Below are 14,138 nucleotides of genomic sequence, written 5' to 3' on the forward strand. Positions count from 1 at the left end.
CTCGGGGCTGGTGCACTGGGATGACCCAGAGGGATGGGATAGGGAGGGAGGTGGGAGGGGGGTTCAGGATGGGGAACACATGTACACCTGTGGCGGATTCATGTCAATGTATGGCAAAACCAACACAATATTGTAAAGTAATTAGCCTCCAATTAAAATAAATAAATTTAATTAAAAAATAAAAGGTCACCTAAAAATATATATATAATATCAATCTTAGAGAATAATTTTTCTTCTAATAAACTATTTTGTGATAAAATATAACTGATATAAAGAGAATTTCTACTATGCTAATAAAAGTTTTTGAGGCACCATAGTTATTTTTTCTTTCCAGATTGTCCCCAAGACCAGACGAAGAAGTTATGATAAAAAAATGTTAGAAATCTAATAGCATTTTATTGAATATTAAGTCAATATTTATAACATCAGAAATTTTACACAGATACTGGGTATTCTTTTTGTACAATTGGGAAAACAAACCACATTTTCTATTTCTTTTCTTAGACATGTTTTACATGCAAGCAAAATATTCGTCTTTTTCTTTGCCATGAAGATTCTTCAAAAAAGACTTTTCAAATAACTAGATTTGGCATATTTGCACAGCTGTATATCTAATTTTAAGTGTGTTAAATAATTGATCGAGAAGAATATGGTCAAAGAGGTACCCAGGGAATAATTATTGAAGAAAAACGCAAACTAAGGGGAAAAATTTTTTTTCTCCCAGAATATAAACTCAAGTTTAGAGAAGTTTCTTCCGTGATATGAGATTGTTAGGGGTTAAATTTTCATAAAAACTAATCAAACCCCTTCTCACAATTTAAAGTTCTACATGATCTTAAGGACCAAAATAATATGTTGTGAAAAACAATATGGGAAGTTACTTGGAGTACGAAGTTAAAAGCAAATTTTCTAAATGACAATGGCTACCCATTGGGGAAGCTATCAAATTTACCTCAAAGCAGCTAAAGCTTCTTTTATCCAGGTATATGTAAGCAACATTCCATACCATTAAATATCCCCTCCTTTTTGAAACATTTTACTTGGCCTCCAGCACATCAGTCTCCTAACTTTTCTTCGAGCTCACTAGTGAGTACTTCTCAGTCTCTTGCTGGTTCCTCCTCTTCTCTACTACTTAATATTCGCACGCTCCAGGGTTCAGTCCTTTGCCATTTTCTCTTTGCAAGCTGTACTAAGTGATCTCATCCAACATCATGACCATGAAATAAAGACTCCCAAATCAATTCTGTCAGAATCAAAATGCACCCTGAATTCTAGATTTGGATATCCAACTGCCTATTTAGTATCTCCAAACTAACATGACCAAAAACACCCTCATGACTTCATACTCCTTCAAATCTGTTCCTCATCTCTCCATTCCAGCATTCACCCAGTCACTCAATCAAAAAACTAGATGTCATCCTTTACTCCCCTCCCCCCCTTCATATCCAAGCTATCAGCAGAGCCTTTAAAATTTAGCTTGAATACAGTATCTGACTACCCACCCACCCACCCCACCTCTCCCATCATCTACCACACTAGTCTAGGACTCTTGCCTGGAAAACTGTAATAACCTAACAGCTCTCTCTGCTTTTACCCTTAATCCTCTTCAATCTAAACTCTACACTGCAGCTCTATAGTTCAGTTCAGTCACTCAGTCATGTCCCACTCTTTGTGACCTCATGGGCCACAGCATAGCCAGGCTTCCCTGTCCATCACCAACTCCTGGAGCTTGCTCAAATTCATGTCCATTGAGTTGGTGATGTCATCCAACCATCTCATCCTCTGCCATCCCCTTCTCCTCCTGCCTTCAATCTTTCCCAGCATCAGGGTCTTTTCCAATGAGTCAGTTCTTCTCTTCAGGTGGCCAAAGTATTGGAGCTTCAGCTTTAGCATCAGTCCTTCCAATGAATATTCAGGATGGATTTCCTTTAGGATGGACTGGTTGGATCTCCTTGCAGTCCAAGGGACTCTCAAGAGTCTTCTCCAACACCACAGTTCAAAAGCATCAATTCTTTGGCACTCAGCTTTCTTTATAGTCCAACTCTCACATCCATACATGACCACTGGAAAAAGCATAGCTTTGACTAGACAGACATTTGTTGGCAAAGTAATGTCTCTGCTTTTTAATATGTTGTCTAGATTGGTTAGTAGTAGTAGTAGTAGATTGGTTGTAGCTTTTCTTCCAAGGAGCAAGCGTCTTTGAATTTCACGGCTGCAGTCACCATCTGCAGTGAATCTGGAGCCTAAGAAAATAAAGTCTGTCACTGTTTCAATTGTTTCCCCATCTATTTGCCATGAAGTGATGGGACTGGATGCCGTGATCTTTGTTTTTTGAATGACAAGTTTAAGCCAGCTTTTTCACTCTCCTCTTTCACTTTCAAGATGCTCTTTAGTCCCTCTTAGCTTTTTGCCATAAGGGTGGCATCATCTGCATATCTGAGGTTATTGATATTTCTCCCAACAATCTTGATTCTAGCTTGTGCTTCATCCAGCCTGGCATTCTGCATGACGTACTCTGCATGTAAGTTAAATAAACAGGGTGACAATATATAGCCTTGATGTACTCCTTTCCCAATTTGGAACCAATCTGTTGTTCCATGTCCAGTTCTAACTGTTGCTTCTTCTTGACCTGTATTCTCAGGAGGCAGGTAAGGTGGTGTGGTATTCCCATCTCTTGAGGAATTTTCCAGTTTGTTGTGATCCACATAGTAAATCTGTGATCCACAATGTCAGATTATGCCACTCCTCGGCTCTCCATCCTTCTAATAGCTTCCCATTACATACCCATACCCAGCTACAAGGACCATCATGAACTACTCTCTGGCTCTCTCCCATTTCATTTCTTATCATTCCTTTAATCACCAGGTTGTAACCCTACTGGCCTCTGCTATTCTTCAAACATGCCAAGTAAGTTAACATTTTCAAACCTTTTTACTTGCCTTTACCTCTTCCTAGAATGCTCTTTTCCCCAATATTCACATGGTTCATACACTTATTTCATTAGGGCCTCTGCATATGTCACCTCTTCAAACAGGTCTTCCTTAAGCATCTTACGCTGAAACCCTCTCAAACATGTATATCTCTTTATGAATAATTTGGTGGAAGGCAGAGTCTGATGATGAAGTCATTTTTCACTTCCTGGCTAAAGAACCCAAATCCTGCAAATCAAAGTTGGCCACATTGAAGCTCTCCTGAGCCATGGATAGGAAGACAATTTTAAGGACTCCCTGAAGATGGCAGTCTGTTGCTGAAGTGAATATGGAAACTCAATGAGCCACTGGGCCTCTACCAATGAGGAAGGAATTTAGTACCATACACTCAGTTTGTTTCTGTCCCTATTCTTTGCTTTTTCTTTATAGCATCTGATATTATCCATCTATTTACAACCTGTATTATCTGTCTTCTCCAATGGAGAAGTAAATCCCACAAAAGCAGGTACTATATAACCAGTACACAGAAGAATTCACAGCACATGGTAAGCTCAGTAAATATGTACAAAATAAAAAATAAGTGAATAAATAGGATTCTACTCTGAACACCTTCCAATAATATAGTTCAGGGTTATTTTGCTTTACAGGAAAAAAGAACTGCAATGTGCCCTTAAATACAAAAGTATATTCAGCTTTATTTCTCTCAAATGATACAAATTTTATTAAAAGGCAGAGAATTTTTCTGTAGCACTGAAGCAAAATTCTGTGGTAAATTTTCAGCAAGATATTCTAGCTATTATAAAAATTTTAAAAAGCTTCAGAATTATTCCTGAAAATAAGTTACAGTTAATTTATTTAAACCTAAACATTCAAAAATGGGATATATACATACACATACATGCACATGCACAAAATAGAGCAGTCTCGTAAAATCAAACTGGCAAAACTCCAGGAATGCGGATTATCCCACAGTTCTCTCCTTTTCCTTCTCTCATCACATTGCTACTAACAGTGAAGGCCCAAGAATCTACCAACTACCTAAAGTCAGCTTTTAGAGTTAGAAATATATCCTGTTAACTTGGTGTTGGTATGGTTGTCCAAAATCAGTAAAAGGGCAACATTCGCAGAGGTTTCAGAGGCAGCTGAGTATTTTGCATAAATATGTCCGGCTTAGCTGCCACTGTATATTATCATCTGCTCTCTTCCGTAAAAATGCAAATCATAGTTTACCAAAATGTGAAAAATCCCACCACATAATGGATATATCTCTTTATGCATAATTTGATAGAAGGCAGAGACTGATGATGAAGTCATTTTTCACGAGTGGGCTAAAGAACCTAAATCCTGGAAATAAAGTCAGCCACACTGAGGCTCTCCTGAGCCATGGGTAGAAAGCCAGTCTAAGCACTCCCTGAAGGTAGCAGTCTGTTGGTGAAACGAGTATGGAAACTCAAGTTGAGCCTCTTGATCTCTTCAGCAACAAGGAAGTTTAGTCCCATATGCTCAGTTTGCTTCTGTCAACATTCATTTAATGTTATCAGGTGGAAGAATGAAAAAAGCCCCTTTGACTCAATGCTGTCAGACAGCATAAATCATAAAATTCATGGATTTTCATTTTTACAAGAAGTGCATAAGCAATGCCCACTCTCCTCCTGAACTAGCAATTGGGGATTCTAAAAGTGGTTGCCAACTTTGTAAAGCAGTTAACTCCTGCGAACAGTTTGCTACATGAAAAGTCAAAGGCTATACTTATCCTGTTCTCAGTTTTACAAAAGCTGATGGCAGCCACAGCAAAGAACGAGCAGCTAGTAAGCTGGGTGTACCTCTGCTCCTGTGCAAAAGGCCTGAGAAACTCTGAAGCTACACCTGTACACATGTGGTCCAATGATGCCATCTCCATGGCAACCAGATGTCTCAGTTATCTAGTCTGGTGCCAGGTTTGGAGACCGTGGTAAATTTCAGAGGCTTGTAACCTGCCTGAAGCCAATGGTGGCTAAAATAGTATCACTCATCCAACATGGTCTTCTAGAATAGGGGTCAGGAAGCTTTTCCGTTGTGGCAAAGCCAGAGATAAGACGTAAATGCCCAGACGCGACTGCCCTGGAAAGGGAGCCTGATTTCATCCAAGGGTCATAATTTGCCAACTCTACTCAAGAACTCTGCCATTTCCCATCATGAGGTGGAGTCTAATACCCCTCCCCTTGAACTTGGGGAAGTATGTGATTTGCTTGTGACCAAGAGAGTATGAAGGAACTGAGAGTGCATGACCTCCAAGGCTGCATCAGAAAAGGTGATGTTTCTTGTCCCTGAGACATCTGCCTGCCTGGAGCCCCAAGCCACCACAGAAGCATCCAGTTGTCCTGAGGCCACCATGCTGTAAGGAAGCCCAAGTGAGCCACATGGAAAGACCACATGAAGAAGCAGCCTTGAGACTCTAAGAAGAGGGGGAGATTAACTCAGCCAGCCTCCAGAGTTCTAGCTCTCCATCCACCCGACGACAAGTTTGGGAGAGACCCTGAGGCAGAATCACCCAGTTGAAGCTCTCCCCAAATTCCTGCCTCCTAGAAATAGAAATATTAATAAAAAATGATTGCTATTATTTTAAGGCACTAAACAAAAAAAACTCAGAACACAGTCTCAAAACTAGTGAGTGGCAGATATGAGATTCAAACCTAGGTTGGCTTGACCCCAACCCCATGTCTGTTCTATTACATGACTGCTAACAGCAGCCTTTTAAAAATATCGTGCTAAAACATCCATGACATGAAACATTAAAAAAAATGTTGATCAGGTGGTTTATGCTCTCTGCTCAGGGGACAGAAGAACGATGAATACTACTTCTTATGAAGTGTTTCAAGCCGTGTAACCCCTCTGAAAATAAATAGTCCAAATACCAGTTCCATTTCTTCCCCTGCAGGCACAAAAAAGGGAAAATTACTTATCAGGTATTTAGTTTGCTTATTCTCTACCTCCTCTTCTTTCCCTAGAAAAAGTTCCCAGCATCCTGGATGTGCACACCAAGAGTAAGCTCGAGTAGCCATGTTCTTTACTAAAACTCAGTCACTAAAGCAACATTCAAAGTAGAGCATACCCAAAATTTAAGGGCTAAATATTCCTTTTATTATATTGACAAAAAAATGTAGCTGTTCAGCTGAATAAGTACTGTGAAATGGAAATGGGTCATCATTCCTGCACTCTAGGAATTTAACATCTAAAGTACACAGCACAGGAGCAGACATTATTACATTACTGTCTATATTAAATATGTACACAGCAGAGTTTCTATACTGAGACAACTGTTTGGTTTTGTTACAGTCACACTTTGACTACATGCAAGTGTATTATAAAATAAGACGATGCACAGACACAACAGCAAGAGTCAAACTATGAATAGTTTTATCTATGTAGACGGTATGTGCCAATGAAGTCACATAAAAGTCACTGGAATTAATTCAGAAAGCAAATACTTTACTTTGAATTTGCCTAGGCAGCAGACTTGGGATTTGGGGAAAACTAAAGGTATAAATTCTTTTGATGAAATGAAGCTTTATCCCTGCACACGATGAAAATAAATTTCCTTACCCGAATAGAGCTCATGTTTACTTTCCTTTCTTCTGGGCATTCCTTTAAAACAAACAAAAAAAAAAACAAACAAAAAAAGGAAGTGGAGAGAAATGGGGATGAAAATACTTGGTTAGCAGAAATTACCAGAAAATTAAGATGGCTCTTCACTGTCTGATCCATTTGCTATGTTCTATTCCTACCAACATTCTTGGAATCCTTTTGAATAAACACCCACTATAACCTTTCATATTTGTCCCTAGAAGCACAAACAGAAAGAAGATAAGATCACAGCAGATAAAGTGAGCACCATTTTGTTAATCTACGGCCTCATTTTTAAAAATTCTGGACTCGGTCATGGGTGGAGATGGCAGGTGTTATAGAAGGTTTTTCCTGAGGAATATGATTATCTGAATTGAGTTTTGAAGGATGAGGACGAAGTCTGGTGAGGCAGTCTGTGTACACAGTAGGTTTCTGAAATTGTAATGCTTTATGTAAACTCAAGAGCTAGGTGAGCTAGCTAGTTATTCTCTGGCTTTAACTATCACCTACGGTACTGCACTGAAAAGCCATAAATTCTAACAATCTTTTTTATGAATCACTGAGAAATAACTCTGCTGATCAAACCATGTATAACACAATTAGAAGTTTATATTTTACAATGAGTGAGTTTTAGATGTAGGCAGATTTTGAACATATATCATTTTTACCAACATGAAATGGTAAATCCAAACAAAATTCAATGGTGAAAGTTGTTTCTAAAACTTCACATTCAGAGTCTAACTCTTCTGAATTACTTTTCTACTTGAGGGTTGTGGACATCTATGTTTATCTTCACACAGTATCATTCTCTGTGCCAGAGAGTGGATTATGCAGCATTTCTTAAAGGAACAGAAAGCTACGGTGCTTGGGTCTCAACTGCAAAAAGCTAACCTACTTTTGGCCCTTGCCTCAAGGAAACGTCCAAAACATGTATGGTTCACCGCTTCTCTACCTACTTCCTCTGAGTGATTTGATTTTAAGGGCTTAATATAGTGCTCCAATATCATCTCCAATTGTCCCCCACGCTGCTGACATCCAATCTGCAAGGTCTGATTCTGGCAATCTGCCAGTACACACTTAAAACAGCAAAACTCTATCATGATTGCTACCTAGCTGACATCAATCACATGATGCATCCCAATCTCTGAAAAGTTAAAAAGCAAAAAAAAAAAAAAAAGTAGTTTTGGAACTGATAAAGTATCATCCATGCTGATGAATTTCATACTTATTTCTCACATTCCACCACCTCTCTTGAGCTCCAAAGGTCCCTGTTTCAAGGTGCTTACTTACACTTCTTGGATATCTAACAGGCATCTCAAACTTTAGTAGGTCCTACTTAACTGATTGATTCTTGATTCTTAACCTGCCCTCCCCACAAAAACAAAATAACCTATCCTGTTATTCTATCAGTCAGTCAGTTCAGTTGCTCAGTCGTGTCTGATTTTTTGTGACCCCCATGAACCGAAGCACGCCAGGCCTCCCTGTCCATCACCAACTCCTGGAGTCCACCCAAACCCATGTCCATTGAGTCGGTGATGCCATCCAGCCATCTCATCCTGTTGTGCCCTTCTCCTCCTGCCCTCAATCCTTCCCAGCCTCAGGGTCTTTTCCAATGAGTCAGCTCTTCACATCAGGTGGCCAAAGTATTGGAGTTTCAGCTTAGCATCAGTCCTTCCAAAGAACACCCAGGACTGATCTCCTTTAGGATGGACTAGTTGGATCTCCTTGCAGTCCAAGGGACTCTCAAGAGTCTTCTCCAACACCACAGTTCAAAAGCATCAATTTTTTGGTGCTCAGATTTCTTTATAGTCCAACTCTCTGGACCTTTGTTGATAAAGTAATGTCTCTGCTTTTTAATATGCTGTCTAGGTTGCTCATAACTGTCCTTCCAAGGAGTACGTGTCTTTTAATTTCATGGCTGCAATCACCACCTGCAGTGATTTTGGAGCCCCCCAAAATAAAGTCAGCCACTGTTTCCACTGTTTCCCCATCTATTTGCCATGAAGTGATGGGACTGGATGCCATGATCTTAGTTTTCTGAGTGTTGAGCTTTAAGCCAACGTTTTCACTCTCCTCTTTGACTTTCATCAAGAGGTTCTTTAGTTCTTCTTCGCTTTCTGCCATAATGGTGGGTCATCTGCATATCTGAGGTTATTGATATTTCTCCTGGCAAACTTGATTCCAGCTTGTGCTTCCTCCAGCCTAGCGTTTCTCATGATGTACTCTGCATAGAAGTCTATACTCTGCAAATAAGCAGGGTGACAATATACAGCCTTGATATACTCCTTTTCCTATTTGGAACCAGTCTGTTGTTCCATGTCCAGTTCTAACTGTTGCTTCCTCTTGTTCCTTAATCTAAGTCACACTGGCCTTCCTTTTTTCCCCTGAATCCTTTAAGTACTGTCCGCACTGCCTAGAATGCTCTTCTTCTAGCTATTTTTAGGTTGGCTTATTCTCATCTTTTAGAAGAAATCTCAGATCAACTGTCACCTCTTCAAACAGGCCCTCTTTGAACACTCATCCCTGACAACTCCCCAGTCACACACTCTCACACCACCCTGTTTATGCCTTTCATGACATTTCTCAAAGTTTAAAATGATCACATCTACTTATTTCATGACTTGTTTATTGCTTGTTCTCATTAGAATAAACTCCATTTGGACAGAGATGGTAGCTATCTTCTTAGGCACTGTATTCCTAGTGTCAAAAGTATGCTGTGCTGTGCTGTGCTTAGTCGTTCAGTCCTGTCTGTCTCTTTGTGACAACATGGACCGTAGCCCGCCAAGCTCCTCTGTCCGTGCTGATTCTCCAGGCAAGAATATTGGAGTGGGATGCCATGCCCTCCTCCAGAGGATCGTCCCAACCCAGGGATTGAACCCATGTCTCCCACATTGCAGGCAGATTCTTAACCATTTGAGTTACCAGGGAAGCCCAAGAATACTGGAGTGGGTAGCCTATTCCTTCTCCAGGAGATCTTCCCCATCCAGGAATCAAACCAGGGTCTCCTGCATTGTAGGCAGATTTAGCCCATCAAAAGCATAGTGGACACCTAATATTTGTTGAATGAATAAACAAAGATATATCTAATTATTAGTTCAAAAGTAATTGATAAGAAAACCAAGAGCTTCAGAGCTTCCTGAAACATAAGTTTGACAAATGTCCAGACTCATGGAGTAACTTGAGCTCTTTGATACTGAGAACTGATTGGCCAAATTAAGTTTACTAAATTATCTCTAAAACTATGGCCAATTCAAAATATTTACAATGTGATAATTCAGCAAAGTAAAACTGTCAGAATTAAATCACACTAACATAGTATCAGAGGTTATTTTTATCACCTCAAAGGTACAATCATTAGATAAGGAGCAGGAAGTTGGTGACAAGGCTCAAAAGGAATTCTTTTAAGAGAAAGAGTGCCATTAAAGCCCAGTATTTTCTGAATCATACAGAAACATTAATTACAAAATCCTAGTTACACATTTTGCCAAATGTGCACAATGCTGTTAGAATTAAACTTTTAAGGATCGACCTTCCTGCTGTATAGCACAGGGAGCTCAAGTCAGTGTTCTGTGATGTCCTAGAGGAACGGGATGGCGGCAGCGGAGTTCAAGAGGGAGGGGATATATGTATACACATAGCTGATTCACTCTGTTGTACAGAAGAAACTAACAACACTGTAAAGCAATTATATTCTAATCTTAAAAAGAAAAAAATCAACCTTCCTAAAATATTTTTTGAAACACTTCTGATTTAAAACAATATATTTATTCCTGAACCCGCAAAACAAGTTTGCTTACCTATGTCTAAGTTGATAGCATTTATCATTTTAGAGACTGAATCTTATAATTAAGATGTATACACACATGCACACAGTCTGGGAAGAAAAAAGAACTAACTTAAAGAAAATTAATTCTATTCTGTGATTCGTCATGTAGTATTCCAAGTAAGGATTGGATGCAACTGGACTCCCATTTATTGTTAGCAGTAATGTAAGTTGGTATAACTTCTACTGAAAGCAATTTGACAGCACCTAACAAAATTACACCTAAAAGAAGCATGCCGGCTGCGATGGACCTCGCAGGACCTTGCAGAAGTGAGGCTGAGAGGAGCTACCTCATGTCTGAGGTCAGGGGCGGTAGCCAAGAGTGCCACGCTGCAATGGTGCAGAAGCGGCTGACAGGAGCTAACCCACGTCTGAGGTCAGGGGTGGCGGTAGAGAGGAGCTACTCCATGTCTGAGGTTAGGGGTGGCGGCCGGGAGGAGCTACCCCATGTCCAAGGAGCGGTGGCTGCGGGCACGGGAGGGCCGAGAGGAGCTACTCCACGTTCAAAGTCAGGAGGGGCGGCAGTGAGGAGATACCCCTCATCCAATGTAAGGAGCAGCAGCTGCACTTTGCTGGAGCAGTCATGAAGAGATACCCCACGTCCATGGTAAGAGAAACCCAAGTAAGATGGTAAGTGTTGCAAGAGGGCATCAGAAGGCAGACACACTGAAACCATACTCACAGAAAACTAGCCAATCTAATCACACAGACCACAGCCTAGTCTAACTCAATGAAACTAAGCCATGCCATGTGGGGCCACCCAAGACGGGCAGGTCATGGTGGAGAGGCCTGACAGAATGTGGTCCACTGGAGAAGGGAATGGCAAACCACTTCAGAATTCTTGCCTTGAGAACCCCATGAACAGTAGGAAAAGGCAAAATGATACGATACCAAAAGAGGAACACCCCAGGTCAGTAGGTGCCTAATATGCTACGGGAGATCAGTGGAGAAATAACTCCAGAAAGAATGAAGGGATGGAGCCAAAGCAAAAACAATACCCAGCTGTGGATGTGACTGGTGATAGAAGCAACGTCCGATGCTATTAAGAGCAATATTGCATAGGAACCTGGAACGTTAGGTCCATGAATCAAGGCAAATTGGAAGTGGTCAGACAGGAGACGGCAAGAGTGAACATCGACATTCTAGGAAATCAGCAAACTAAAATGGACTGGAATGGGTGAATTTAACTCAGATGACCATTATATCTACTACTGCAGGCAGGAATCTTTTAGAAGAAACGGAGTAGCCAGCACGGTCGACAAAAGAGTTCGAAATGCAGTACTTGGATGCAATCTCAAAAACAACAGAATGATCTCTGTTCGTTTCCAAGACAAACCATTCAATATCACAGTAATCCAAGTCTATGCCCCAACCAGTAATGCTGAAGAAGCTGAAGTTGAACGGTTCTATGAAGACCTACAAGACCTTTTAGAACTAACACCCAAAAAAGATGTCCTTTTCATTATAGGGGACTGGAATGCAAAAGTAGAAAGTGGAGAAACACCTGTGGAAACAGGCAAATTTGGCCTTGGAATATGGAATGAAGCAGGGCAAAGGCTAATAGAGTTTTGCCAAGAGAATGCACTGGTAATAGCAAACACCCTCTTCCAAAAACACAAGAGAACACTCTACACATGGATATCACCAGATGGTCAACACCGAAATCAGATTGATTATACTCTTTGCAGCCAAAGATGGAGAAGCTCTATACAGTCAGCAAAAACAAGACCAGGAGCTGACTGTGGCTAAGATCATGAGCTCCTTATTGCCAAATTCAGACTGAAATTGAAGAATGTAGGGAAAACCACTGGCCATTCAGGTATGACCTAAATCAAATCCCTTATGATTATGCAGTGGAAGTGAGAGATAGATTTAAGGGACTAGATCTGACAGAGTACCTGATGAACTATGGATGGAGGTTCGTGACATTGTACAGGAGACAGGGATCAAGACCATCCCCATGGAAAAGAAATGCAAAAAAGCAAAATGGCTGTCTGGGGAGGCCTTAAAAATAGCTGTGAAATGAAGAGAAGTGAAAAGCAAAGAAGAAAAGGAAAGATATACCCATTTGAATGCAGAGTTCCAAAGAATAGCAAGGAGAGATAAGAAAGCCTTCTTCAGTGATCAATGCAAAGAAATAGAGGAAAAGAACAGAATGGGAAAGACTAGAGACCTCTTCAAGAAAATTAGAGATACCAAGGGAACATTTCATGCAAAGATGGGCTCGATAAAGGACAGAAATGGTATAGACCTAACAGAAGCAGAAGATATTAAGAAGACGTGGCAAGAATACACAGAAGAACTGTACAAAAAAGATCTTCATGACCCAGATAATCATGATAGTGTGATCACTCACCTAGAGCCAGACATCCTGGAATGTGAAGTCAAGTGGGCCTTAGAAAGCATCACTACGAACAAAGTTAGTGGAGGCGATGGAATTCCAGTTGAGCTATTTCAAATCCTGAAAGATGATGCTGTGAAAGTACTGCATTCAATATGCCAGCAAATTTGGAAAACTCAGCAGTGGCCACAGGACTAGAAAAGGTCAGTTTTCATTCCAATCCCAAAAGCAGGCAATGCCAAAGAATGATCCAACTACCACACAATTGCACTCATCTCACATGCTAGTAAAGTAATGCTCAACATTCTCCAAGCCAGGCTTCAGCAATATGTGAACCATGAAATTCCAGATGTTCAAGCTGGTTTTAGAAAAGGCAGAGGAACCAGAGATCAAATTGCCAACACCCGCTGGATCATGGAAAAAGCAAGAGAGTTCCAGAAAAACATCTATTTCTGCTTTATTGACTATGCCAATGCCTTTGACTGTATGGATCACAATAAACTGTGGAAAATTCTGAAAGAGATGGGAATACCAGACCACCTGACCTGCCTCTTGAGAAACCTATATGCAGGTCAGAAAGCAACAGTTAGAACTGGACATGGAACAACAGACTGGTTCCAAATAGGAAAAGGAGTACGTCAAGGCGGTATACTGTCACCCTGCTTATTTAGCTTATATGCAGAGTACATCATGAGAAACGCTGGGCTAGAAGAAGCACAAGCTGGAATCAAGATTGCCAAGAGAAACAGCAATAATCTCAGATATGCAGATGACACCACCCTTATGGCAGAAAGTGAAGAGGAACTAAAAAGCCCCTTGAGGAGAGTGAAAAATTTGGCTTAAAGCTCAACATTCAGAAAATGAAGATCATGGCATCTGGTCCCCTCACTTCATGGGAAATAGATGGGGAAACAGTGGAAACAGTGTCAGACTTTATTTTGGGGGGCTCCAAAATCACTGCAGGTGGTGATTGCAGCCATGAAATTAAAAGACGCTTACTCCTTGGAACGAAAGTTATGACCAACCTAAACAGCATATTGAAAAGCAGAGACATTACTTTGCCAACAAAGGTCCATCTAGTCAAGGCTATGGTTTTTCCAGTAGTCATGTATGGATGTAAGAGTTGGACTGTGAAGAAAGCTGAGTGCCAAAGAATTGATGCTTTTGAACTGTGGTGTTGGAGAAGACTCTTGACAGTCCCTTGAACTGCAAGGAGATCCAACCATTCTATTCTGAAGGAGATCAGCCCTGGGATTTCTTTGGAAGGAATGATGCTAAAGCTGAAACTCCAGTACTTTGGCCACCTCATGCGAAGTGTTGACTCATTGGAAAAGACTCTGATGCTGGGAGGGATTGGGGGCAGGAGGAGAAGGGGACGACAGAGGATGAGATGGCTGGATGGCATCAGTGACTCAATGGACGTGAGTTTGAATGAACTCCA

General features: G+C 40.7%; 1 protein-coding gene across 2 annotated transcripts in view; it reads right to left on the bottom strand.

Annotated features, from left to right (window-relative positions):
* Positions 1–5,739: 5,739 nt before the first annotated feature.
* Positions 5,740–14,138, bottom strand: part of CENPI (centromere protein I) — a 52,645-nt gene continuing 44,246 nt past the window's right edge. The window contains exons 19-20 of one of the 2 annotated variants that reach the window (XM_068962817.1): positions 6,513–6,554; positions 5,740–5,841 (exon numbers count right to left, since the gene is read on the bottom strand). In XM_068962817.1, the coding sequence (XP_068818918.1) occupies positions 5,740–5,841; positions 6,513–6,554 (144 nt within the window). The remainder of the gene's footprint in view (positions 5,842–6,512; positions 6,555–14,138) is intronic. The other variant, XM_068962818.1, reaches the window with a different exon arrangement.

This window comes from Capricornis sumatraensis, chromosome X (assembly GCF_032405125.1).
Source record: "Capricornis sumatraensis isolate serow.1 chromosome X, serow.2, whole genome shotgun sequence".
Classification (NCBI taxonomy): domain Eukaryota; kingdom Metazoa; phylum Chordata; class Mammalia; order Artiodactyla; family Bovidae; genus Capricornis; species Capricornis sumatraensis.